This window comes from Accipiter gentilis, chromosome 22 (assembly GCF_929443795.1).
Source record: "Accipiter gentilis chromosome 22, bAccGen1.1, whole genome shotgun sequence".
Taxonomy (NCBI): domain Eukaryota; kingdom Metazoa; phylum Chordata; class Aves; order Accipitriformes; family Accipitridae; genus Astur; species Astur gentilis.
Window position 1 is genome coordinate 20,558,483 of NC_064901.1, and position 27,945 is coordinate 20,586,427.

Genomic DNA, 27,945 nt, shown 5'->3' on the forward strand with positions numbered 1-27,945 from the left:
GAGCTGGGCACCCTGATGTGAAAGCTGGGAAGGTACCTGACACACAGATCCTGCAGCTCTGTACCGTGGTACTTGAAAGCATCCTTGGATACTCCCGCATATTTAAAGGAATCAATTGTTCTACCCTGTTGCTTCCCATGTGTACGGAACCGCAGAAGAAAATTTAAGGGGAATCTGTGGAGGTGGGTAATGCTGCCCTTCATTTCCCAATAGCAAAAGCATGACAGCATTGCCAGGCTGGGCTACATTACAGAATCAAGACAGTAAATGTTGTCTTAATGTGGAGACCTGAAAGGCTGCTGAATTTTTTTCCAGTGAGCCCTTGGCTCTGACAGCAAAGTCTGGCTTTGCTTGGCTTTGATTCAAAACAGGTAGATGGCGGAGACCAGAGGGGTCTCGGGTTCTCCAGGCTTTCAGCCTCTCCCAGCACATCGCTATCCCAGTCAGGAACATGGAAGGATTCTCAGCAGTTGGTAAAGTGAATGAGAGCAGAAGTATTAGCAAATTTCTGATACTGGTCTCGTATGAAATCCCTGCTGGGAACTGGGTTCTCCAGGCTGAAGAGACATCTTTCAGGTAAGGAAGGTCCTGATGAAACTGGTGGGAGATTGTTTGATGTCCCCCTTTCCAGTGCCACAGAGACGCATTGCAGGCTAGAAACTCCTCAGGAGAACCAGAAACAGAGCAGGGAGGGAATCAGGCTCTCTGCCTGCACACACTGCAATTCTGGTACTTTACGGTCAAGCGGTCTTGTCCTGGCAGTGACAGGGGTTACCCTGAGTCAAGACTGACTCAGGAGAAGGCCAAGAGGTGACAGGGGCTCCTTCCTTTCAGATAAAGCAGAGCCTGTTTATTGCTGCTTGGTAGTAGGCAAAAAAGCAAGCTTAGATAGACCTCCCAAGAGAGGCTGCAAGCGTAGGGCTGAGCTGGTGGCTGTGCCAAGGAGGTGGGCGGGAGTATCTCTTATTCCAGATATTCCTCCAACTATATGAAGCACTAATCTCAAAAGGAGGCCCAGATATCCCAGCGTCTCTGAGAGCCAAACTAGACCCTGGCTCATGGCAGTCCTGCCGCAACGTCAAAGAAGAAATCCAATTTACCTGCAGCACCAGGCAAAGCCCTTCCAGAACCACCAGGAAGCCGAGCGTGCATGGGATCCCTCCTGTGCCGTATTGAAATCTGCTCTGGAAAGAGCAAGAACGTCAATATGGAAGGAAGCGAAGGGAACTGTGACACTCGCGGCTTCACGTTCCTAAGCAGCAGCTCTTTGTCTGTGCAGCACAGGGGAGGAGGTTCGATGTCTCCTTGGGCAGTGTTAGCGCTACCTCTAATTTATGCATTCAGGGCTGAGATTTCCAGATGGCAGGCTGGCTGGCAACGCAACAGGTAGGACCAGCTGGCTCACTTTGAAGTGACAGAGGTGAGGGGACGCGCGAGAGGTTTGGGCGTAGAGCTGGGGTGTGATTTTCACACTGGAATAGATCCAGTTGTCTGAGGCATGGATGGGTCCTGTCCTTCCCCATTCAGCCTGGCTGGGGGGGAGGGATGCTCTGCCTGTTCATCTGTTTGCTCCCAGAGGCAGCATACCTGCCCACTCGCGACTGCAGCGCTCTCCCCTTGACAGCTGACACGGAGAACGAGTTTTGGAGACTATGCCATCAAACACCTACCACCAGAAGAACAACAAAGGCCCTATCCTGCCCATTGCTGGCATGCGAAAGCATAAGCAGGCAAGCATATTCGTGCCTCCCCAGTAAATCCCCAGTTCAGCTGCTTCTGTAGCAGACAGCTTAACTGCCTTGTTATCCTTTGAATGGACAGAAAGACTCCTGGATAGCCTCTGGGATGAATGGGTCATTTCTCTGACTCAAAAAATCTCCACTGAGACCTTAGGTCAGTCAAAATTTGTGGCTTTGCTTTTTGAGCTGTCATCCATTTTTTTTCTTCAGTTCCTCCATGTGCCTTGGAGAGGGGTGGGGCACACATAGTCAGAATAAATGGGGAATTTCTAGATTTCTCACTGGTGCCAGCCATCCTGCTGGAAAGCATCAGCATCCATTGCTCAGCTGCTCCAGGAGTGGGAAGAGGAAATGCCTGAACCTGGATCCTCCCCTGTTAGCAAGGCAGAGGATATGTTCCCAACTTTACTGGGAGTATTTTTGGACAAATTCTTGGATATCTCAGCTGTAAAATGCTTGAGTGACAATCCTGCGTTTCCATAAGGTAGAGAGATTAAGCCTTTAATAATAAGGTGGCAGAGTACACAAAATACTCATGGCAGTTGATGAACAAGCAGAGCAGACTTTTTGATCTCTCATCTCGGCAGCTCAGAGCACCTTCGGGCTGGTTAGATGTGACTGTCTTTCGCTCCCATGCCCCCCCTCCCAAACTGCTGCTGGGACCAAACTTCAGGCACTTTTTGATAAATTGAGTTAGCAATATTGTCATGGGAAGGACTTCTAGCCTCACTGGACAGAGGAGGCTTAGCCGAGTCTGCCTTTGTTTAAAATCCACTGGGTAGCACTAGAGCATGGAAGAAAAGTCATTTCTTACATAAGCTTGGATTATGTTATTTACTCTCCATTGTTTGTAAGGGCCTCATAGAACTGTGAAAATGACCTTTATTTCTCTATGGATTTTGTCCTTTTTCATTTTACAAATATTGATACTTTTTTTTCTCCTGTGTCTTTATCAGAGCTGAATTAACAAGGCTGTTTAACAAGAGCCTCTGATTCATTTGGGGTCTTTTTGTGCCAGGTACTATCACAAGCAGCTGAAAGCAGCTCAGTAAAGAATGTGCAACCACTGTTACAGAATTGACAGAGGAGGTGATGTGCCCTGACAAGAGCTGAGCTAGCATGGGTCAAAGAGCAGGCTTAAAAAGATGGTCTCTTCAGCCTGGGCAAAAATGCTAGGAAGGGTTGTTTGTAAGGAATAAAATTTTATGTCAGAAAGCTCTCCTCCTCAGACCATTAAAGCTTGAGGCCCCTGAAAATCGTTGAGTCTACTGGATTATTCCTGTTCCACCCGCAGATCCCCAAGTGAGATCAAGAGCCTCACAGCAGCAAGAGGTGATTCCTGTCCTTGTGATCCAAAATCTGTGACACAGGGATGAGGCTCCAATAGGAAAAGGAGCCATTGGTGCAGTTTTTATATGCTCTTTCTTGCCAGGCTTTTAAGCAAGCCTCTTGACTGATTCAAGAGCTTGTAGGTGGAGCAGAGAGTAGAAATTGAAAGCAGACAGGGACATAAAGTTCAAACAAACTCAGTCTGATGGCCACTTTTGATGCTTTTAACACAAGTGAGAGGGAAAGTATAGCCCAGCTGATAGCTGTCTCTTGCTGTTCGTACTTGCCATAAAGCACCATTGCAGTTTCTTGCGGAGGACCCAGAGGTTGGCGAGGGTAGGGAGGAAGCAGCCGCTGTGCACAGTTCTCTGGGGCAAGCTGAATCCTCATGCCTTTTGGGATCATCTCTCCACTCTGCCAGTGGCCTTGAGACATCCTATAGGTTTTTTAGTTACCTGTCTGACCAGTAGCAAAAGCCTGACCTTCTGCATATGTTCCACGTTGAGAAAAAGAGATGTCGCAATGGAGATAGAAGTGGTATGACCAGATTTCTTTCTTCCTGAATGGGCAACACCACTTGTAGCTTTGCTCTAGGACTCTCCTGTGGGCTCATCTTTCCTACAACCTATACACTGTGGTGGGAGACGACATCTGCTTCAAATGAGACAAGGGTCTCCTTAAACCAGCTGTTGTACAAGCGTATAAAAAGGGCTAGTCCTCATCCTTAGGCACTTATGATCTATATCAGAGGATGGCAAACTTTCAAGGACTTTGTTCCAGTGTGCACGTCTTTCCTTCTGAGATGAGACGTTAAGTAGGCCAGTGGGAGCTGGGAGATTGTCTCTAAGAAGCACCATGAGGCCAACCAGCGCTCATTAGTTTCCCCTCTGCAAAGGGTGGACTCCTGCCTTGCCCAGCTTGCTGAGCTTGGCAGAGCTGGGACTAACTCCTGCCTGCCAGGCGGCTCTACTGCAGGCCATGCAGGATCTCCAGCCTGCTGCCTGGGCAGTCATACCAGCCATGGCTGAAACAGGCCAGTGAGGTGGAGAGGAAGCAGAGGAGATGTAGCTGTTATCCATCAGGTCAGCAATGATGCTGAGAACAGAGCTGGGTCTCCAGGCTCCTACCTGATCCACGTCCTTTCTAGCAGACAATGCTGTCTGTTCTGCAACTCACTTGCATTTTTCTAGAGCAGAAGGAGCACTACCTCTGGGCTGTGGGCCATCCTGGTCTTCAGCATCATTAGAGACCACGTCTATGCCACCAGAGTAGCTGAAGTCTTCTAAACCTAGAGGGGAAATAAGGAATTATGGCTCAAAAGGGTCCCAGGGTATCCTGGTTGACGGGAACTCTGGCTGTTCCTTACAGGCTGTTACAGCTATATAAAAAAGATAATTCCGGATCAGGAAAACAGACGTCTTCTGCAGGAGGGCAAAGCAAAGGAACTGCTAATTCTTTTCAAGAATAAGAAACCCATCTCAGGGCAGATCTTCGCTCTTGGTATTGAAAGCACTTGGGAGGTGAGGGGACAAGTTTATACTCCTCCAATTAATATCTCTTCTTGCAAAGTGAAACAATTCAAGAAAAAGAGTGAAAATAGCATTCAGCTGCTGCTTGGGCCATTTAGCAGGCGTGTGCGGGGCTGGGGGGTGTCCTTGGGCTGACTCCAGGCTGGTCAAATTCTTTAAACACAGGGTTATTAGCTGCTCTGAGGCTGATCTCCCTGTATTCTCTTTTCAATGGAAGTTTCAACAGTGCCACCGTGTCTTTACAACGAACTTCTGTTTTTGTGGCATGATGCTTCCCAACAAAAAGAGTCAGAAAACTCCCAACCAACTCTGAGCCTCTCGCTTCCAGAGTCAGAGCTTCTGCTGCTTCTCCCCGAAGGCTCAGCCAAGGAAAACAAGCCATTCCGTATTACTGTTCGTTTACCCTCCTGAACCCTGTCTCTCAGTGCTTCAAGGTAGATGCTTCAGCAGTTAATACTGCTCCTGGGGCATGTGCAAGGAACAATTAAAACTCATTGTGCCAGTGAAGAGCCCTGGGGTGAGCTGGGCCGTGGAGACAGCTGCCCCTGCTTTGCTGTGCGCAGCAGCTTCCCGAACAATCCTGTTGCAGAGAGAGGCAAGTATGTCTTGCTGATTGCAGAGTTAAAGTTTAAAATTCAAGGGCTAAACTCAATGTGGCATTTCTAGGCTTTTTGCTGGTGGCAACCGTCTTGGTTTGTAGCATTCAGCACCTAGGCAGAGCAGGGCTGGGGAGAGCACGGCTGCTGAGCCTGTGAAGCCATTTCCAACCAACTGCAGCATGGGACTGACGGTAGGAGTGAAGGACGAACGTTTAAAGAAAAAACACTTTGTAGTGCTCCTTTTAACGCTTTGCCTGTGACCCTGCGTGATCTAGATATTTGATCCTAAAATGACAGAAAGGACGTGAATGGCAGTTCCTTCATCTCAGACATAAATGCTCACTACAACTGTGCTCTGCAAGGATCAGCTAAGCCTTCTCCAGCTGCAGGCAGGAGGCTTGGAAGAAGAAGGCGGTGTTGGCCATTCCCCGGAGAAGGGTCCTGCTAGGTGGTGTACAGCGAGTTTTCATTTGTGCCCAGCAGTCAGAGTGGTCTCTGCCTGCTTCAGCTGATGGTGCTGAGTGAGAGGAGCGTATCGCCCAAATGGAAAGTCTCAGCTACACGATAAACTTGTGTAGCTCCGCAGGAGCAGGCTGGTGTGCGTGGGGAGGGGGCAAGCTTTTCTCTTGCCTTTGTGACTTGTCTGGAAACCTTTCCAGAGATAAATTGGAAGTTGTCATTGGCGTCTCTACCAAGAATGTCAATGGGAATCTGTCAGCGCCAGTCATGACAATACAAACACAATTTCCTCGTTTAAAGCACCACACCAACTGTACCTAATTAACCTTCATGTCAGCACAGCAATACAAGGAAATAGGGATCATTAACTTAAACTTCACTTTACAGAAGGGAAAGAGAAGCAGCAGTGTCAGCCCCATACGTTTCAAATTGAGGTAGGCTCAAAGAAATCACAAGGTTAAAAATAACAATAACCCATTTGGGGTTCTCAGAGCCTTAAGAGTGCACTTGAATCAAACTTGCAGGTTTTTCTCCAAGAAAGATCAGGACTGGAAACTTCTCTCCTATACATGCTTTTTTGTGACTCAGCCACCAAGGCTTTTAGAAAATCACACATCCTCAATCACAGTGGTGCAGGGGCAATAAAGGTCAGAGCGATTTGCTCAGTGTTGCTTAAAAATCAGCTGGGCAAAGCTGGGACTAGACTGTGTGAGTAGCTCACCCTTCATGCCTTGCTTGTTCCTCCAGACCAAACATTTTTCTACGTGGGGAACCTGCCTAAATCCACCAGTGGTCACTTAATAGCTGCCAGGGGCATAATTCAGTCTTGAACTAGTGACCTCATCCCTTCCTCTCACGTCTGCTGAGGGACAGACTGATGTCACTGACTGTTTACTTTTGGTCTCTGAGCCAGCCCAGCTCCTTCGCCTGGGGCCCAGCAGGGATGGAAGGATCCTAAAGATGCAAAACCAGTGCTGCTCCCTGACACCGCTTTCCTGGCTTGGGGCTGTTTTGGTAAGTTAGTAGGAAAGAGCAACTTGTACAAGTCCTTTTTAAAGTAAAGAGTTCTCCCCGCCTGTCACATCACCTGCTGGCAGGGGCCGAGGGGGAGAGTGCCGCCCGTGCCGTTTGTACTGGGCACCAGCGCAGGCTATCGTTTTGTCTCACCAAATAAATGCAACGCAAAGCCCTGAGGAGTCACCGTGGCGGCTTTGCAAGTCGTATCTGTTATTACCGACAAATCGATCTCGCTTCTGCCCTGAGTCATAGATGCTGTCGGGATCAGAGGAGAAGACCCGGGTTTGTCTGGAGCCCCAGCAGGCAGGACCCCTGCTCTGGAGAGAAGCCGGCGGGGACTGCAGAGGGCTGTGGCCGAGGATGAGGACCTGTCGTGTGGGGTGCCGACCCCAGCCCAGAGAGCCAGCGTTCACACAGGAGTGTGTTTTATTCATCTCTTTCTCTCCTTCTTCTTCTGTTCTAAGCTGACAGGGGGTGAAGTGAAGCTGAAGGGACCCTTGAAAAGGCCAGGTCACTGATGGAGAGGAAAAAGGGCTTGGCAGATGGCGAAGAGCTTTCATGAGCAGCATGGGCTGCGGCCGGCTCCAGGGAACAGAATTGTTCCCCTAATCGGGCTGTGTGTCTGTCTCTCTGATTATTTTGTGTATTTCATCTCTGCTGTCTGTCTCGCCCTTAATCTGGGCTCCTCTGTGCCAACAAAATGCTTAGCTCACTCCATTGTCTGAGAGACTAATTTGCACTGTAAATCTGATGCTTATCTTACATGACAGCTTACTGTGGGGTTTATTGCAGTCCTGAAGACAAACTAACTGGGGATGGCTAGAAAGCCTTTGACACATCATTTGGAGTATAGAACAAATACAACCTATTTCAGCTTGCTGCCAGGTTAGGATGTGGTCCCTTGTGGTCAGGGTCACAAGGGATTTCTCTTCCTCTTTTCAGATCTATTCAAACCTGAGTTTGTTTTGGGGGTAGAGTTTCTGGTTTGCGTTGGAGCTGTTGGAATGCTTCTGGAACAGCCTCCCACCCTCCTAGGGCCAGGTCCTCCATCCCTGCTCCCTGCCACCGGTGGAGTTTTAAGGACCATGAGAGTGGCTGCAGACCAGCTGCAGGCAGCGTGCGAGCACTGGTGCTCCAGCATGCTGCAGTTTTGTTGTCTCTGCCTAGCTTAATCAGAAAGAACTTTTGTCCTTGTCTTTCTTCATTAGTATTTCCTGACACTTCCTCCAATATGTTTTAGCTCTTTGCTGGCAGAGTAGCATCCCCCCTCAATTTCGTCTGCACTTGCCTCCTTTTCTCTGGTCCCTGGACTATCCACCTGCAGGCATTCATATATCATCTAAGAGATTTTCACAGTAGTGTGGTTCAGATAGCCGGGCAGCTCCAGAGGCCTAAATCCTCCTACAGAGGGGTTCCAGGTAGCCTCAGATGCACATTTACCTGGGGAGAGCCAGGAAGATTATTGCTGCTTTGATATAGCTCTTGGTTCTGCAGCTGAGCACACCAGGAGGTGCGTAATACATTGCAGTCCTCTGGGATGCAAAGGATCCTGCTTCCCCTGACAGGGAAGTGGGAACACGAGACCTGCCATCCTCGGAGGACTGTGTTCATTTGGAGGACCAGTCTGATTTTCACTGAGTAGATTCCTGCTTTACAGTTGCATGGATTTCTGGATCCCTCTGTTCTTCCTGCCCTTGGTCTGAAGACAGAACACAAAAATGGCTGTACTGGATAAGCTGTGTGCAGCAGTGGGGGGCTGGCAACTGAGCTGGAAATGGAGCCAAGGGGTCTCAGTAGCATTGAGGGAGAGGAGAAGAAAAAACACCTAGAGAAATTGTTGAGGAATAGGCAAGCAGTATGCTGTATACTGGGTAGAACTGTAGCTGCTTAGGCTACACCAGAAACTCTGTACTGACCCCTCTCAAACTCCATTTTGCTGCCCAGATTATCAGACAGATGTGTAACCTAAGGCTTATTCCAAGTCATCAGAGCTGGTGAGCACCGGACTCCTCACAGGCACTGTCCCGAGACCTGCCCAAGGGAGAGCTCTGTATAGCCTGGGAGAAGCTCAAGGGAAAATGTACAACTCTGAGAAGACTCCAAAACCTGCAGAATTTTAGAAGCATCCAGGACAAAAGAACCTAGGAAAAGATCATCACACCACCTAATTCAGGCTCCTGCCTCATCTAGGCTAGGCTGCTGTACGCAGCCTCCTTTGAAGAAGCCCCCCCTTCTCTTCCCTGGCTAGAAATAGAGTCAGAGGAATCAAATCACCTTACTTAAACTTCTGTGTTAAGCGCCTGAAAGTTAGCAATTTGAATTCTGAAGATAGCTTAATTTGTTTCTTAAGAGGCCGGGAAAATCCCCCTTTCCCACAGATAACACGGTGCAGTCTGAGAGTCTCCAGTGTGAATAGCTGGCCTCCCGTCTGCCCCAGTGCTTGCAGCGTAGGCAGCAGCTCTGATGTGTTTGGCAAGGTCAGGTTGTCCCTTCAGCCGTGTGCATCCAGCACCCTGGGGCAGCTGGTGCTTCCAAGGGTAAAATCCGTGCCCTGCTGCTGCTGAGTGTTTTCTGTCAGACTTCTGGTTGGTTTGTTTAAAAAAAAAAGAAAAGAAAAAAGCTTGTTTTCCAGCAGTACTTAGAGACCCTACTGTGCTGCGTGACGTGCGGACAACGGGAAGATAGTCTCTGCTCCAAAGGATTCACAGGATAGCTTGGCAGAAGCACACTAAATAGCAGATGTGGTGAGGACACGGCGTGAGACAAGTTAGTAACAGTAAGAGGAAGATGTTTGCTTAGACTGACTAGGTCTGACATCTCCATCAACCGGGGTGTGCAGCCTGCGAAGTCCCTGCAACTCGATGAGCGGTCGGGCCAGCCTCCCGGCACTCCCAAGGTCTTTGCTTGCTGGCAAAGGAAATCCACTGCCTACATCAGCGTTGGCTCTAATCCGTGTGGAAATGAAACTCGGTGGAGGCATCAAAGCGGGGGGTTCCAGGTAGAGTTTTCTGCTGCCTGGAATATTATTAACAATCAAGGAAAGAAGCTGCTACTGGGCTGGATAAACAAGGGGCCTTTCTTCTCGGGGAGTGGGGAGCTTTAGAGAAAGGGAGTGGGGGGAGCTGAGCGTGTCAGAGAGCGCAGTGGAAGGGCTGGGCTTTCAAAAGAAAGCGCATTCAGCCAGCAGCTCTTGGCTACCTGCCATTAGCTGCGTTAAGCTTGTCCACCTGCTTAGAGGAGTCCATTTGTGCAGCCCAGTCTAGGCGGGTGGCTGAACTGGGATGCCGCAGCCGGGCCGTCTCCCTCTTCGGTCCCAGGGACGGATGCCAGGCTTGTCCCTGCGCCCGTGCTGGGCAGACGGGTGCAGGCGGGGCTGTGCGGGGCAGTCGGGCTCCTTCCTTGGGGCGCCGGTGGAGCCTCTGCAGCGCTTTGCTCTGAGGCAGTGGCTGGTGCTGACACGGCCCCTGTCCTGGGCAATCTGCAGAGGCAGGGCTGCACCATCTTTTTATGTAGGCTTTCAGAAAGCCATTTCCATCCCTGTCATTTCTGCACTTCTCAGGAAATGGGGTGTGCGTTTAGCAGGGGGCTAAAGCCCTCCTGCTGCATCAGCGCTGTGCAACCTCTCTTCTGAGTAGGTAATGGGTTGGAAGGGCTGCTGCTGCTCCTGGGATCCTGTATTCCCAGCTGGCGCTTGCTTTTTTTCCTGCCAGGATTGCTTTATTGTATTTTTGCAATTATTAGTAACTCATCTCGTGTATGGAACTGGCAGTGAATCAAAAGTCAGAGTATCCAAAATATCTCACCCCCACAAAAAGAGCAGCTCCTCCTTTGCTGCCTGCACGTAGCATGGTTAGCTGATGCAAAGGGAGAGGATTGTGTGGAGGCCAGCGGGATTGCTGTCAGGTTTGAATCCCACGAGCAGCAGTTCCGAGTCAACCCTTTCCCAAGACGTGGCGAGCTGTGAACGTTACGTCTGCAGTGTTGTGGGCAGGTGCGATGGCAGCTTGGGTGGGTTTATCATGCTGGCCTTGATCCAGCTGGCACAGGTAAACCAGCAGTGACACAGTGTGGCAACTTAAGCACTGTCTTAACACTATTAAATACGTAGCTGAGATCTCCGGAGGGCTTGTACAACCTGAGGTGACATTTGTGTCACTATATCTTTACTGCAGTTTGCTATCTGTGCTAGCTCAATTACAGTTCTCATGGATAGGTCTGTGCTGTGCCTCAGTCCCGCATCTGACATTAGCGCAGACCTGCCTCCAAACAGATGCTGAGGACCTGCAGGCCACACAAATGTCAGCTGTTGCTATCTGCAGTTCATGCCTCCTATGCCGGCATTAGTCTTCGTGATTTACTGGCGTGAGCCAACACGCCGGGGGGGGGAATTACATCCTTTGTTAGTGGGATTTGCTTCGCTTTGCAGCGCCGAGGCTTGCGAGTTTGGGGCTGTAACTGAGCCACCTTCTTCCCTTCTCTGTCACATGGGCAATTCTGCTCCCACTCCCTTCCTCCCCAAAGTTCTCTCCTGTCATGCTGTAGGCCTGGGATCGCCGTGGTTCCTCCTTCAGGCACCGAGAGGTCTGGGGCTGCGAGGCACTGCGCATACGGGAGCGTGCGCCGTGGTGGACAACCCTCCTGGGCTGGAAGAGGTGCCCAGGGAGAAGGTCTTTGGCATCGACGCTTCTAACCTTCCCTTTCTCTTTCTCCCCGCAGATGCCAGCAAGGAGCATCCACAGCAGCAGGCAGGGGTGATCTGGAGAGTGACGGGCGGCCTGTTCAGCATCACCCGGGGAGCCGTGGGGGCCACACTGGGAGGAGTCGCCTGGGTGGGCAGCAAGAGCCTGGAGCTCACCAAAACAGCTGTGACCAGCGTCCCCGCTGCTGGCGTCGGACTGGTGAAGGGCAGCGTCTCGGCAGTGACCGGCAGCGTCGGAGCCATGGGCAGCGCGGTCGCCAGCAAAGTCCCTTTCACCGCAAAGAAGAAGGACAAGGCTGACTAATCCCTGTCACAGCTCCCTTCCAAAAGATCAACCTGCCCATACTCTCCCCCTACACAGCACCTCTTTGAGTTGGAACCAGCCGCTTCAGGGAGGGTCAAGCACCCGAGCAGACTCCGGCTGCAGCCTGCTCAGCACCGCCTGCCTGGCTCAGAGCCGCTGTCAATGCCTTTCACTCCCATCACCTACCGGGAACCATCTTTACTCCGAGGGCTTTAAAGGCGCCGTTGTCTGTCTTGCGGTTTCCTTCCTCCCTTCTTGCTCTTGTAAGCACAGAGGGGTGGGAGAGGGTGTCAGGCTCCATCTGCCTGAAGGTGGGGGGGAGTAACAGGGGAGGGGGAGGAACTATGCCTGGCTTGAAGTGTGGGTTGTGTAGTCAAATTCAACTTCAGCTGGGAAGACAGCCTCTGAAACACCCCTTCCCTTGGCTCTGGGCGGTGTGTTTGGGGGGTCTGCCCGGCAAAGAACCGTAGAAGAAAGTCCCATTGACACAAAGGAGAGATACTGTGAAGAGGGGGAAGCCTCCCTCCTGCCCTGCACCTTTTACCTTTTCTTTGCAAGGCCCATCCCACAAGCTGCTCCCAGTCACTTACTCCTTGGCTGAATTGCACCCTTCAGAGAAGGAACCCTCAAGCTCAGCAGAGCAGCTCCGGGGATGGTGCCACACAAGAGTATGATATGTCCTGGGCCATCAACTTCTGCACAGATTTTCCTGGTGAGAGGCAGGATGATGAAAGCTGCTGTATGTTCCCATTTGGGGAAGGAGCTGACAGTGGCATCTGCCAGGCCTCTGTGATATTGCAGCACAGCACAGGTAGTGATGCTCCACAGAGAGACAAACCGAGCCTTTGGGTTTGACCCTTGAAGTCCTTGCAGTATCCCCTTCTGCAACAGGGGCATTTTGACTCTAGACCGTACTCTCGCTCCGCAGATGTCACTATAACAATGAGCAAGCGTGTTCCCAAATGCCACCCAAGTTCTGCTGCGGGGAGGGAGGGGAAGCTGAGACCGTCGCTCTCCCCGTGACTCAGCACCCCGGGAGCGGTGGCCTGGGTATGAGTGGGCTGCACCACATTGGAGAATGCTTCCCCGAGGGGCTGAGCATGCTCCAGCAGCAGCCAGCCTGCACGGGGCACCAGCAACTCCTGCTTCACACACTGCTCCTGGGGCTTCAGCCCAGCTCCTCCAAATGACCGTGTTGCACTAAATAGCCCACCCACACTTGTAGTGCCGCAGAAACCCAGACACCTGCACCCATCTGGGAGTCACAGCCATCCTCAGCCTGGCCCATGATGCTCAAGGGGCCGTGTGGCATCGCGCACACACACCCATGCACACGCACGCTCACTGACTCGCTCCGAGGTCCCCTGTAATTCTCGGGATGAGGAAAGCCACAGGCTTCACCATTAACTCTGCTGCTCCTGACTTTGGCAGGTGATTAGCCTAGGTCGTTAGGTGTTGGATGCATAGGCAAGTGAAGCAGTGCTTGTGCCGTGTTTTATAAATATGCATCTGTGTAAGCGTGTGTGTACGTATCGGTCCACAGGCATGTCTTCAGCCAGGTAAACAAAACCGTGCCACTGCCGCAGAGGAGTTTACATAGTCATCGTTGGCACTTCCAGCATATAGTTTTTATATAGGGTCCTGTTCAAAGTAAAAATCATGTTTTAGAGGATGTTTTCCCCTCTGTTGCCCAAGAGCGTAGTTTATTGAAACCAAAGGAATGTGAAAAATCCCTTTTCTCCCATCTATGCGATTTGTTTACTTTCTGCCCTATCTTTCGGACATTGAAGCCAACTTCCTTGATCTTCATTTCCCGTTGGAGGTCGTTGCGCTTCCTGGCTTCTCTCTTGTGCTTAGGACTCAGACATCAGGGAATATTTAAGTACAACTCCCCCGCCACCACTTTGGCTGAATGTTCTTGAGCTTGTGAAGCAGTTTTCATTCAGACCTTTATTAAATCCGCATTTTGGGCTGACGTAAGTTGCTGTGTCCCTGTCCTAGTCTCTCTCCATACCCTTCGCTGGGCAGTCCCTGCTGTTTGCAGTGGCAAGAAGTTGCTGATCTCCACAGTGTGTTACTCTTGATAGCATGAGAGTGGTTTAGCCTACATCATTGTTTCTGAAGAGGAAACAGCATTTGGTATGTGTGTGCATTTCCTCGCCTTGTCTCTTTTGTTCCGGTGAAGGCCAGGTTGACCCAGACGTGTTGGTTTTGTCTCCGAAGGCAGCGGCTTCACAGAAAGATCAGGCCTTGATGTGTGCCTGTGCTTTGCCGGGGTGCTCGTGGCAGTTGGCAAGGCCAGAAGTAGTCTTGTCTGTTCTTCCTTTGCCTCAAACGCCCTGCAAAGCAGGAGGACAGATTGCACTGCATGGATCTCTGCTCGCTGCTCTCCCTGAGCACATCTCATTTCTTATTCCAGATCACAGACTGCTCCTGAAGCCAGCTTTAACCCCAAAGTTAAAAGCTGCTTGTGCATAACTAGCTGTGCTGTCACGAACCCTCTTAGAAAGGTAGTTTCTTACCGATTGGGACAGAAGATGGTCTTCTTCCTAACTGCCTCTCCCAGGCCTTGGACAGGAGAAGACAGTGTCTAAGGGGCTTTACTTCACCAGCCACCCCTGGGCAGGTGATGGGAAGCTCATCGTGCTTTTGGCTAACCAGCGTTCCACACAGGCTCTTGCTGGGGGAGGCCATACATCCTTCCCAAGCTGTCGTCTGTAGGCACTGCGTGTGCCGAGCAGGCGTGGAAAATGGGATAAAGGTGCATTAAGGAAGGCCGTAGGGGTCCTGAGGGCTTCCCGACTTTTTATTTCTGCTTTTTTGCGCGTCCTTGCAGTAAATGGAGTAAAGCTCTCCATTCACCTGGAACTGCCTTGCAGTTGGCCTGGAGAAGGAGAGAAGAGTTGCGAGGGGAACTCACAGCCTAAATCGCTGTTCTTACAGCCCAGCTAACAGAGAACCCATGGACCGTAACTAGCAAAAGAGATCAAATTAGCAGGCAAGGGTAGAAGATTAAATCTACTCCAAAACCAGGGCCTCACACCGCTTAACAGGCATTCAGGAATACGTAACTATGCAGGACTCAAAGGCCTCTGGAAAGTATGTCTCTGTTAGCGTGGTAGGCCTGCCCGGTTCATCCAGGTGACCCAGCCCCCGGCTGCTTTTCTGCGCACTCTCAGTGCCAGAGCAGAAGGAAAACAGGGTCGGTGTTGCCGGTCTAAGAGCAAAGACGCCTCCTGAGAGCTTTGGTTGCAGGACGGTTGGGTCTGGATCGGGTAGGGAAGCTGTTGGCGCCTGATGGATGCCCCATCTTTCCTCCTCCCCCACTACAGAGACTCCAGCCATCCCAAAAGTCCGCCTGAGCCACTGGTGCAGCCCTTCTCCCACCGCCCCTTTGTGGCAAGAAGGGCAAAAACTACGTTGTGCATAAATCCCACTGCTACTAGATGGGGGGGCTTGGTGCAAAATGGGGGGGGGCAGCACTGAGGTGGAGGGAAGGACTGAAGGGTGTTAGTACGAGGAAGATAACTGGTTTTCAGGTGACAGTGAGAAGATGAGGAGGGACTGGTGACAGGAGGAGGCGGGGAGTGGGGGAGCAAGAAAAGGGGGAGCGTGGGGGGAATTTGTTTCTTAGGACAGGCTCTGCATCAGCGGATGAACACGATCGAGTTTGTCCTAGGGCGGAGCGCAGAAATGGAAGTGAGCGAATGGGGGTTTTGGTGTGTGGCGGTGGTCCACGCCTGGCTGGTGCCCAGCTTCCATAGTAGTGATGATGGCTAGGGGTTTCCATTTAGATGGATCAGTGTGCCCAACGGATGGTCCAAGCGCCAGATCAGCTCCCTCCTTACCACCACCCCCTTCCCAGATCTCCCCCGGGCTTTTGTTATGATCTCCCCGTGGTGGGGCTGGGTCTCCCCCGTGGTGGAGGTGGGACGTGGCCCGACACGCAGCCCCGTGCCCCGCCGCGGCTCGACGTTCCCCATGCCCAAGGAACGTGCCCCGGCTGAGAGGAGAGCCCACAGGCACATCCTCTCCTCCTTTTCTCTTTGCTCGTCTGATTATCCTTCACCTTCATTTTCCGCCCCCCCCTTAGCTTTCTGTCTTGCCCCTGGCTAGAGCTCTCCAAAGCTCCCACCGAGACCTTCGTTAAACATCCACACTCATATTGGCTGGGAGGGCAGAGAGGGCGACTCTGCCCCCGCAGCTCCCCTGGCTGGGAGAGAAGCGCATGTCTTCCACCCTTCTCCCTCCCCTTGTGTTTTGTGTGTGGAAAATCTTAACCCACTTCTTTTCCTCTGGGTTCCCTCGTTGGCTCTTGTCCCTGTGGGTGGGTCATTTCTGTGTCTCCATTGCAAAGTCATCCTTGTAAAAACAACAGTGTGAGTGGGAATGTGGAGATGGCTAGAGAGAGGCGCAGAGCTGCTGGGACAGATGCCGGGGCCCGACTGCTTCTCTAAGAGCCAGGGAGCCCTTTGGCAACCCAAAACCGTCACCGTAGCCATGCGGTCCTGTGTACGGTGCTGGGCTCCGGAGGACACTTTTGTTCTTTATCATTTCATTGTCTGTAATTGGTTTCCTACTGAATTTGTTTGCTTGGTTTGTTTTGCAGTGTGTTTCTGGGAATATTCTGCATCTCTGTATTTTAATTACAGTAAAATTTGAGGATAAAAACCTTGGTTATGCTGGCTCTTATTTCCAGTGGGGGTAAATGAGGAGAGGAAGCGCAGTTGAAGGAAGATGTTAGAAATTCCTTGGGAAATCAGATCTGTCCCCTAAGGGCTCTACACGAGGCACCGAGCAGGGCTGAACCTCCATCCCTGCTTAAACTAGGACGTGGCTTTCAACCGTGATTCAAAAGCCATTTTGCTGCAGGCGTGTTTCCTGATTGGAATGGTAAGAACAGTTTGGATAAGACTTCTAAACTCAATTTCTTGTGTTGGTTTAAAGACCGGTGCGTGAGAGGACTTTCAGGGGGGGGACAGCTGGCCTAGCCCTGGAAGTGGGATCTCAGTAGCCAAAGATGGGAAATTTTGCCTCTACAGCCGCCGTTTCTTCATGCAGGTTTGCGTAGCCACTTTTTCCCAGCTGAGGAAGCAAGGAAAAGCCTTGTTCCCCCCGCAGCAGCCTGCCCATTCTGCAGGAGAAGGTGGTTTGACATCCCTCCCCAGAGCTGCAGGGGAGCCCTGCGGGGCAGCCGGACCCTCTGCATTTGCTCGCTGGCCGGCAGGCAGTGTGGGTGCTGGGGGAGGGGGGGGGGGGGGGCTGCAGCCGGCTATCCCGGCCCCCTCACCTGCTTCATGGGTACTTCCCCAGGGCAGAACCGCCCAATGCTCCTGGGAACGCACAGCCTTGGTGCAGGGAAGATTGCAGCCCACAGCTGGGCTGGATCAGGCCCGAGACAGGGTGTCCAATTTACTAGGTTGAGGCCAGGAGCCAACAGCTCAGCATTTGTTAAGTGCTGACAAAAGGATTAATTTAGTAACTAATAACGGGGCAATCAAGCCATTTATTTGGTTGACGTTTTGCTGCCAGCTTCTCAGTGAGAGCGGCGCGCTGATGAGCCTGCGGCCACCTCTGCTGCCTGCCCCGCTCCTCCGTCCTCGCTCACAGCCCCGGCCGGGGCAGCGCGGCTTGGGAAGCACTTGAGCCGCTGGCAGGAGCAGGTCTGGTGGTGGAGGGGAGGTGAAGGTATTTGGGGTGGGGGGGGTCTCTCGCAGGACCTACCCCCCCCCCCCCCGTGCCTGCTGTGGGGAGGTGGATGGAGGAAGCGCCCACCCCACAGCACGTGCAGGCTGTCACCCCGTTCCTTTTCACGGGGTTGGAGCCAACCATGTCACCTCGCAGACAGCGCAGATAGATTACGGGTGCTCCAGCTGCGAGCCCTGAGGAGAAGCCATCTGATACATCACCCCTGCTCACCTTTTCTGCAGCCCAGCTGGAGCAGGTTTGCCCTGTTAAGCCAGGTTTGAAAACACCCCTAACAAGCTGCCCCTCCAGAGGTCTTTAAAGGGAGAAAAAGATGCTGGAAAATCACCTGTGGTTGCAGCTTTCCCTGCCTGATCCAGGCAGCAGGTCCCAGCTCCTGGTGTGCAATTGCAGCACCCAGTCTCACCCCCTCCCAAGTATAAGAGCTCGGGCTGGAAGCTGGTGGGCAGCAGACCTCGGAAGAGACCTTTGGAGAGGAGACCTGCCCAGGTAGGTGGGCTGTGGGTGGCTCAAACACCCCCCTGTGCCAGAGGCAAGCCCAACACTGTGGGTAGATGTGACCAGCTGTGGTCACATCGCTCTGTGGGTCCCCATCCAGCAGCAACAGAGCTGGGAAATTGCTGGGGCATTGCTGTCCTGGCCTCGGTGGCTTCCCATCTGCAGCCTGTGGGATATGCCTTGAGGGCTGGGCTGTTCGGAGGACCGTCCCAGCTGGGTCGAAGGAACCGGTCGGCTGTTCCAGCAGGCAGGGGTCAAACAGACCAGAGTCTTGCGGTCAGGCTCTCGGCACCCTGCGTGCCCAGCCTCCCCGTCCAGCTGCTCGCTGCCCTGCTCAGCCCACAACCCCTGCGTGGCAGGGGCTCGCTTGCTGCCCGCAAGCTGCCTTGTGCACCGAGGGTCCTGCCTCCGTGGGCAGCTCACGAAGAAAAACTCACGCCTCGCCAGGACCTGTTTGCTCGTTTTCATTCTGGCGGTTTTACAACCCGAACTCGAGCGCTTTTTTTCTGGTCCTCTGGGGCAGGGCTCACCAACGTTGGCATCAATGGTGTCGGACGTGGTGGGGGGGGGGGCAACGAGGGGCAGCCTAACGGGGCCAGGCTCACCATGCTGGTGCTGTGCGTGCTCTGGGGCTGGGCATTTCAAGTCCCGTGCCCCCAAGCAGGCCAACGAGCTCACAGGTCCGTAAATAACCACGGGTTCTCACTTTTTGCCCAACCGCTTGCATTTTGACACGCTTCAGATGCAAACGTGCGTGCGCCCAAGGAGGCGACTGCGGTTCCCCCCTGCCCTGGGGGGGCTGTGGTGTCTGCTTGCCCCCCACCCGCTCCCAGCCTCGTAGGGGCTGGGCAGGCCAGGAGATGTTGCTCTTTGCCTGTGGATGCATCCACGCCAGTTTAGTCACTTAAACCTTCCAGTTGAAGCTCACCCCTGGGTCACTTTTATTGCACTTTTATTTACAGAAAACACAGAAATAAAGCATTAAATGTGTTGGGCTTTTACCAAACCACCCAAACACTTTTTTTCCCTTTTTTTTTTTTCTTTTGTGGGTTTTTGGCACAAAGAAATATCACAGGTGTTACCAAACAACCATGTACGAGCAGCTGACCAACTGCCCAGCCCAGTAACAGGACTTAAACAGACAGACATGTCGCACCGAGATCAAAAATGAGGAGGTCGTTCCACGTTCAGCTTCCAGTCTAACCTGCTCATCAGGGGCTAGGGGAGTTATTCTGGAGGGGATGACACAATTCATAAATTAGATTTATATTTACCTCTTACATTGTAAAAGTAAACAGTGCAAAAGTACAGTACCCCAGGTACCCTTCGGTTTGGAAAGCTTGAAGGTTGCTTTATACATTTTGTGTGTTTTGTAAACATTGTTACCCATCCACAGTTCTAGCTCTTGCTTGGAGAGACCCAACTCCTCTTGTGTCCGAAACGTATAGAGGGGCAGCAATCGCTTCCCCTGGACTCAGCTGTTGAGATTCCCGCTCAAGGTTTAGTGCAAATTTTGGAGAGAAAAAGATGAGAGAGAGAAAGGAGGGGGGGGGGGGGGGGGAACAAAACAAAAGAAAATAAAATAAGGCAACAGTTAGAAATGGTCCGTATCAAAACTGGGCCCCCCTGGGGCTGCCTTAGGAGAAGGGTAGGAAGTCTCTCTCCTCCACCAGGCTGATGGAGAGGTTCTTCAGCTCCTCCTCGGAGCCGGCGGTTTTGTAGCCGAGCTGTGCCAGCACCTGCTGGCAGGCGTGCTGGGTGAACGCCACGATCTCGTAGGAGAGCCGGAACCGCCACTTCTCCGCCGTCGCCGCCGAGTTGCGCACCGTCCCGTACTTGTGTTTGGAGGAGGACCTGTCTCCTCGGGTGTTGTTCTGTATCCAGCGCTCGACGTTGCTGTCCATGGGGATGCCCAGGAAATCGTAGATCTCCTCGGTCTTTTTCATGGGGTTCCTGGCCAGGTCTTCGTACCGCACCAGCATGTACTTGCCCTTGAGCCACGGCGGCCGGTTGAGGCCGGTGGACACGGAGTTCCAGAAGTCCTCGCACACCGTGGTGAGCTGGGTCACGTCCAGGTTGTACGGCTTCCTGCCGGTGCCGTCCCAGATCCTCCACAGCCTGTAGGTGTCCCGGAAGGTCTCGCTCCGGGACGCCAGGATCCCCCGGGGGTCCCTCACCAGCTGGATGACCTTCAAGTTCAGCCGCGGGTCCTCCACCAGGGCCCGGAGGTCGCTGACCTCGGGCACCCGCACGGTTTTGATGGCCACGTGCCCGTGCTCTCTGCAGGACTCGGTGGCCAGCGTCAGGTTCAAGGTACCGCACTTCTTCACGCAGTCTCCCTCCTCCAGGTGGAGGTCGACGGCTCCCAGGGACTCGCAGACGGGCGGCGAGCACAGGGCCTTGCTGGCTCCCCTGCGGAAGAGGCGGTCGGTGGTGTGGTTGACGGGCTGCGGTTTGATGTAGTTCTCCAAGAAGTAGAGGTCGCAGTCATACAGGCTCCTCAGCAGGTCTCGGCTGGCCCCCAGCATGACCCGCCTGTCCGTCGTACTCTTGCTCTGGGTCAGCTTTGGGATCAGGGTGTACTGGACGTGGTAGAGGGGCTCAAATAAATAGAAGACATCGAAGTGCTGGTTAAACAGCTGCCCAACAAACGAGGAGCCACTGCGGGTGGTAGCGAGGATGAGGACGTGCGTCTTCCTGGAGAGGTTATACGAGAACGTGGGGCTCTCGTCGCACAGCCTGTCGGCCGCATCGGCGTCCTGGCTCAGGCTGCAGTTCACGGGGTTGGGGATGGGGCAGCTGTGGAAGGACTTGGCGGTGAAGGTCCGGATCGCTGTGTACTGGATCGCAATGGATGCCAAGGCTAGTAGGAGGACAGCCTTCCAGGAACATTGCATGGCTGGTCACCTTCATGGAGCTTCTTCACAGGTCGTCTTGGTGTCTGCAACCCAACAGAGAAGTCACGGGTTGAGCAAGGACTGCCAAGGAGGACCCAAGTATCCTGCTGCCGGGGGTACCGATAAACACCCTCCCGAAGTACGTACATCGGCCATAACCATGTGGACCCAGCCGCCCACCGCAGAGCCCTGTCTCGGAGGAAAGGAAGACCAGGCAGAGGCTGGCAAGCCTGGAGGGACGCTTCCAGCCAGGACTTCAGCCCCAGGGACTGCTTCCTCCCAGGCTGGGACACAAATCCCATGCCCTGCGGCCCAGGCAGGGGCATGTCAGAGCCTGGTGGCCGCACTGTCTACGTGCCTCTCTATCCAGCTGCTGCGAACCATCCTCTCCAGCTGCCTGGCGAGTCACTTGTCGCCCCATCAGCCAGCGCCTTTGACACCCGCTGCAGGAGCCACGGCAGGGAGAGGGCAGGGGATGGTGCCAAGCACGAGAGGCTTGTCTCCATCCTTTCTGTCTAGCCGGCAGGAGGAGGCACGGCCCGTCCAGGCCAACAACCTGCTGCTTGGGAGAGGGGCGATGGCTCTCCTGGAGCTGCAAACCTCTTTGCTTAGAGGTCCACCAGCCAGGCCAGCTCAGTCTGTCAGCCTCTGGGGACAAGCAGCAGCCCCCAGCACTGAGCTCACGGTGCTGGCCAGACCCTGCTCAGCTCTGGGATTCGGGCCCCCCTCCTATTCTGAGCACCAGAGGGGGGAAAGCAATACTACAAAGGAGGAAGCACGGGAAACTGCATCCCCTCCATCCTCTATCGGCAACAGCGCAGCGGCAGGAGCCCTTGGCACCAGAGATGGGTACAGGGAAGAGTGGGGCTGTAGTTGCACAGGCTGACTTTAGTGGTGCTAACGCCTGCCTTGGTGCTGCCCGCATGTGGGTGAGGGTAGGGGGGGCTGAGCAGGATGCTTAGACGGGGTGCTCAGGGACGGCTAGGTGAGGAGCAGCCCTGCCGTGCCTGGGTTGCTGCGGCATTGCTGGGAGAGGGTGTAGCTGCGGTGGTGCTTCAACAGCTCCTCCCTATTCACTAACCAAATAAATAACGTTCACAGACTGCCCTGCTGCTCTCCAAAGCACGGGGCTTCACATCCATGTGCTATCACTCCCCAAGGCCAGCAGGGCTGGGGGACAAGAGATAGCAGGCTCATCCCAGAAACCCCAAACAAACCAAAACCCCTGTGCAGGGGAGACACCCCAGTATTAGCAATGGCTTTGAAGCTCCCCTACACCCGCTTCCCCTTGCCCATTTTCCTTCCGTTTCCCTCCCCTCAGTGTGGTATATTCACCTGTGCATGTGCCCCTGCAGCCACCTCCTCAGGCAAACGAAGGGGACAGACCCAAACACCTCCGCTCTCACCCACCAGAGCCGTTCCTTCCCGCAGCATCCGTTGCCGCCATTGCTTCCTCTCCCCCGCACCGCTCGTGCTCTCTGCGTGTCCCCAGGGAGAGCACCCAGCCAGCCCCAAGCTGGTGGTGAGCTCCTGGTCCCCTGCTTGGCCCCAGCACACTGGGCACCGCAGGCAGGACTGTCAGAGCCAGCGCTGTCGCTGCTCGGCAGAGGTCTCCGAGGGAGACCGATGGGCCAGCGACGGATTTCAGCGCGCGAGGCCCGTTCAAGCTCAGAGCACGCTGAAATCCCCAACGGGCTTGGGATGGTGCAACGCTCCTGGCGTGCATTCCCTGCAGAGCCCACGGCAGCTGGCATGGCGTGTTATTCCCACCTCAACAGGTCCTGCTCCATGGAGAGACCCTGTCACCCAGCAAGTAACACCAGGAGGGCTGCTCAGACCTGTAGGTGAGTCAAAAACTTCCTTCCTTCCTTTTTTTTTTTTTTTTTTTTTTAGTTATTATTTTTATTATTTACCAGTTGCCCCAGCTGCTCGGTGCAGGCAGGAGGCTGCAGGAGCTACCAGCTCCAGAGACCTCTTGCTGGGAGCAAGGGTTTAGAGCGGGACCCCAGCACGGGCGCTCCGGCACAGCTGCTGCAGGCGACCCCCTGCCCGCCACCACCACGTCTGCGCACTAAGAGCCGTGCTTTAGACCTGTAACGATGCTTTGAAAAAGGGTTGCTTTCTCCTGGGCAACTGCCTGCCAGGGATGTGCCATGTGGCCTAGGGACCAAAGTCACAGACACTTGGCTATTGCTGCTCCTAGTTTGGGGTTACCCACCCTGCAGAGGTGAGATGTGTCCCCAGTCGCCACATGAAATATTCTGTCTCTTCGACAGTGTTTTTCCAGGTCTGCTAAGTCAGGGCAGGACAGGAGGGTCCCTGCTGGCATCGCCTGGCCCAGGTGACTCCCGTGTGCTACCTAGGTGGAAGCTGCAGTGGGAACGCTTTCCTGCTCTCTAGTGATGGCCAGCCACACTGCACCCTTCACGCACACCCTCAACTTCTACTCCTTGCTGTGCTGCTGACGGATGCTGGAGCAGACGTGACTCGGGATTGTCCCGGGACGTGGCAGAAACCCGATGCCGGCTCCCCCGCAAAAGACAACCAGAGCCCAGGTGCCTCCTTGGTCCCAATTCCTGCTGGATCGCTGGCTGCAAACATTTCAAGTCCTCCATCCACCCAGACCCACTCCCTTTTGCAATGTGCCGAGCTGCGGAGGGGAAGAAACGGGGCTTTGATTCACCTCCTTGGTGTGAAACTACAGCCCAGCTTCAGCCTCGGCTGCCCCTCGTCACCCTTTGCTTGTGTCCTGCCCGTCTGCGGAGCCGCAGCCAGGGAGGGGCATTTTTGGGGAGAAGTCTTCCCTCCCTGATGTCTCATCTGTGGCCTTTAAAGCCAGCCAGAGCCTCCTCTCAGCCCCCCCGCCGGCTCTCCCACCTCCTCCCACCGCTGCCTGTCCCCGAGGGGCTGTGGTTCCAGCTCAGCCCAGCCCTGGGCTCCAGAGGCAGCGGCCACCGGCACCGGGATGCTCTCGGGGAGCCAACGCGCTGCGGGAGGATGGCTCCTACAGCAGCATAGCCGCTTGCTCTCCCATCCCTGCCCTGAGAGACCTTCTTCTTAAATTGCCCTGTTCCTCTTCAGGCACCCATACTGGGGCCAGCGGTCCAGCCCAGCAGCAGGAGCAAGGGCCGTGCCCAGATGGGGCTGTGAGAGTCCAGTGTCCAGAGGCATGTGCTGTTTTGGCTACTCAGCCCTAGACCATGGGATGCTGTGACCATGGGAGTCATCTGAAATGTTGGCCTCACGGATCTTTCCGTGCTGTAAAGTGTTCCCAGCTGAAATCTCCCTCTGCTCGGTCTCCAGCTCAGCTCCACCAAAGATGATGAGCAAACGCAGCCCAAGGGTGGGAGCTGAGTCCAGTAGGTCCCTCCAGGCAGCTGGGGCTACAAGGTGGAGAGCTGGGCTCCGGGGGTAAGTCAGTCACCTGTACCTACCAGACCCCCCCCTCCCCCGGCACTGCTGGCACTGCAAGGGGCCCGTGAGAAGGCACACGGGCTCTTTTTGCGCTGTGCCGGGGTTACCGCTGCCCCTTCCCCGACCCGGACCCCCCTCTGGTCACAGCGTGCCAGACTGCGCTCCGCTGCCTTGCCCACATCTCTGTCCGGCTGCCTGCGGTCGCATCGGGAGCAGGCTGTCCGCGAGGGATGCAGCACTGCAACCGGCTCTGAGCGCTGCAGGAGGCCGGCCGGTGCCTGGCGTGGGGACAGGAGCATTGTCTGTGGGAAGAAGAAGGTGCGGAGCCTTTCCTCTCCCCTGCCCTGCTCCCCTCTCCCAGAAGAAGGGAGAGGATGGGCACAGGCAGTGCAGCATCCCCCCCACCCCGCACACCCACAAATGGCAGCGGGTGCATAATCACCTGCCTTCCTCCTCCTCCTCCTCCTCCTCCTCCCCTGACTCCCAGCACCGCTGCGGGGAGGACGAGCAGGCGAGAAGCCAGCAAGACAGCCCAGGAGCGCCGGGGAGATGGGAGGCGATGAATTAAGCTGAATGGCATCCGTGAGTCACCGGCGCGGAGAGCGGCGAGCGCGACCAGCCAGCCAGAGCGCAGCGGAGGCCCCGGGAGGGAGATGCTGAACGGTGGACTCCTGTTTTGGGGATGGTCTTTCCAGGTTTGAGGGGAATGACCCGCTTTTAGAGCCGTGCGGCAGGACCGCGGCGCCGGAGGCTGCGCTGGCAGCTGAGCTCAGGCGCTGCCAGGCAGGCTGGACTCGGCGGGGCTGCTGCAGGGATCGGCACGACTCAGACTTCTTCTCCCCTCCAAAAGCAGCCAGGTGTCACACAGGGCACTGCCTGGTGGCACTGTGGCACTCTCATCCTCGTGGGGGGCTCCCACAGCACCTCCAGGCGCACGGCTGCCCTGCCTCCTGCCCCAAGCCTTCCTTGGAGGTTCCCTTGCTGCTCCCCGTGTTTGGGCAACTCGGGGGTGACGGCAGCTTTAGGCAGGAGACCTTGCGGCAACTGATACTGTCATTGCTGTTTCCAAGGCTCCCTCGCAGGGCAGTCAAAAAAAAACCCCTGCTCTTTTCGGCTGCCTTCCAGGCTGTCCCCCTCTCCCGACAGCTCCCCAAGAAGTTGTGCCCTCAGCCTGGCTGGGCTCATCCTGGGCTCCCTCGCCACTGCCTGGCGAGTCCCTCTGGACTTCCCCGTGGCAGGGAGAAAGGGAAAAGGGAGCAAAAGAAGGTGCGAGGGTCTGTGCAACGTGGGTGCCTGCTCCAGCCCTGGCACAAGCCCCGGCGCCAGGGCGATATGCTGGAGGAGTGCCTGCGCCCCACGAGTCCTTCCCCGGGGCCTCCCCGGTGCCGGTCCAGCTACCGGCACCCTCAACCCCCAAAATTGATTCCCGCCAGCAAGGCTGTTTCCATGGAAACGGCAGAGTGACTCAGGACTTTGGGACCAGCTGGAAAACACAACTGTGAGCGGCGAACGCCCGAGAGGTGCCAGGGTCTCGGTGCCAGGAAGGCGGGTGGATGGGTGTAAGGACCAGGCAGGGCTGCCTGCCCGCTTGGGCACACTCGTGCCGGCGCAGAGGGGCACGGGGGTACACCCCACGCGAGGCAAAGCCCACGCCGGGGAGTTGTAAGGCAAAACCCCTCTCCTGACACAAGTGCGACTGCAGCACTTGGAAGGCATCGCTGCAGCGCGCTCGCTGGGGGGACGCATCCCAAAACGTGCCTCGTCGCAGACAACCCCTCATCCCTCCCGGGAGGGAGACCCACGCGTGCATAGTCACCCACGGAGTTTGCGGCACCAACTTCAGCGGCCGCTCAGCCCTGCCTGGCAAGCAACACCCCGCGGCCCCGCTACCCCACCCCGGCCTCACCGCCCAGGCATAGAGATCAAGTCGCAGGGTTGGAAAAACGACTCTTGGCCGCGGACCCACCGGCACGGGCCCTGCCACTTCCCAGCGTCCCCTCAGCGAGCAAGAGTTTATCTTGTAAAACACGTTGCGGCCACTGAGGCAGGGAAGACGGGCTCCTGACGGGGTTTAACGACGAGCATCCCACTCGGTCGCGGCGGCTCAGTCACGCTGGCGGCTCTGCGAAGCCAGGCAGACCCAGAGCGCGCCCGTGGCCCACCCACCACCCTGGGCGCGGGCAGGCTGCACCCCACCGCTCCCCAGCAGAAAGGGGGACCGCAGCCCGCCTTGCCCCTCACCGCAGGCCCTACCTGATTTTGGGCAGCGTGAGCAGGGCTGGTCTCTGTGCCCAAGCCCCCCACCCGCTCCAGCAAGGCCCACCGACGTGAGATCCCGACGGGGTGGGAGCGAGCCTTCAGCCTCGCCTCCTCTTCAGCCATACAGCACTAGAGCTTCCCTAATGTCACAGCTTCGAACGCCAGCTGGGGACTCACACCTCCCGCCTTCCTCGGGTGAGCACCGCGCCGAGCGGAGCCGCTTCGTGCCCGTCAGACGCGGACTCGCTCCGCTCTCGTGCGCGTCACCTCCGAGGGCACGTTTCTGAGGATGAGGCAGGGGACCCCGGCGCTCAAAGCCACTCCTGGCATGCCCCCCGCTCCGCCGCCTCTGCCCGTCCCCTCTGCGTTTCAGAGGGACCGAGAGATCCTTTGCCGCCAGAAGATCACTGCCCACTTTGACCAGCACTTAAATCATCACAGAGCTTTCGACGGGGATTTCGGTTTTTCCCTGCCGGCGCTCAGCATACACATTTTGAGTTAATTAATCACTATCAAGTAATGCCAACCCCAGCCGGTCCCAGAGTTTTCTTATCGCAACATCCACCTGTGCCTGATTATCCCTCATCTGCTGAACCGCATCTGTCTCTTCCCGAGGATGCGAACGCCTGGGTAAACCCGGTACGATTTTTTCTGTGCTCTCCGCCTTCCCCGGAGCCATCCACCCGCTTGTTCGTGCACGCTCGCTCTCTCCCAGAGCGCTCCCCTGGCAGGAGCTGGAAGGCTCTTTTGGGATGAACGCGCTCCTTCACCACCCCGAAACGCTCTTTTTTGCAACCTACCCAGCCTACGGCCGCGTCGAAAGCCCGAACCTTGAACCTCGCAGCTTTCCCGTAGGACCGCTCCATGCCATGGCGGGCTTCAACCCCGCTACGCGAGGTCTCCTCGCCAGCCTGCGTCCTCCCGCTGGGTTTAGGAGACCACTTCGAGGTCTGACCCCAAATGCCGGAGCATTCGCTCCACCGGCTGGCGAGGCTCACCCCCACCCCCCCACCCCCCCCCCCCCACCCCGGGCAGAGCATCTGGCCTGTCCTGTGCCACCGGGGACTTACTCACTTCTTCCAGCCGGCAGCTCCTCACCCAACAACAGCCCAAGTTTCACCGCAGCTCCTTCCCCACCCCCACCCCCCCCCCACTCCGCGGGTCTCGGGGGATGCTCCCCCCGCTCCTCTCTCCCCGCTAACGCAGCCCCCGGGTGGCGGCGTGGCCGGGCGCTCGCAGCCCGGGACGGGGAACCTAAGCCGGGAAAAGTCCCTCCCGCCTCTGCGGGTGATGCCTCGCTGCCCTGGAAAGTTGGTAGCGCGGAAAGGCTTACGGCAGACCCCCGACCCCCCCAGCCCGCCATCAGCACCCCTTACCTGGCGGAACGCCGCGGCGGGTCCCCCCCCCGCATCCCCAAGCGGGGTCCCCGCCGCTTTTTCCCGGGGCGGGGGGGGAGGACGCCGGGCCCGACCCCTACCCGGTGGTGGTGGTGGTGG

At 55.4% G+C, this 27,945-nt stretch overlaps 2 protein-coding genes across 4 annotated transcripts in view; one reads left to right on the forward strand and one right to left on the reverse strand.

The window, feature by feature from the left end:
* LOC126049504 (transmembrane protein 263-like) overlaps window positions 1–14,324 on the forward strand; it is a 206,000-nt gene extending 191,676 nt beyond the window's left edge. For all 3 annotated transcript variants that reach the window (XM_049825994.1, XM_049825993.1, XM_049825992.1), the window contains one exon: window positions 11,389–14,324. In XM_049825994.1, the coding sequence (XP_049681951.1) occupies window positions 11,389–11,675 (287 nt within the window). In that variant the 3' untranslated portion in view covers window positions 11,676–14,324. The remainder of the gene's footprint in view (window positions 1–11,388) is intronic.
* A 4,557-nt stretch (window positions 14,325–18,881) lies between these two features.
* CHST1 (carbohydrate sulfotransferase 1) lies at window positions 18,882–27,936 on the reverse strand. The gene is made up of 2 exons (XM_049825408.1): window positions 27,826–27,936; window positions 18,882–20,820 (listed from the first exon to the last, which is right to left on the reverse strand). Exon 2 carries the CDS (start codon window positions 20,774–20,776, stop codon window positions 19,517–19,519), a length of 1,260 nt encoding a protein of 419 aa, XP_049681365.1. The 5' UTR covers window positions 20,777–20,820; window positions 27,826–27,936; the 3' UTR covers window positions 18,882–19,516.
* Window positions 27,937–27,945: the final 9 nt, after the last annotated feature.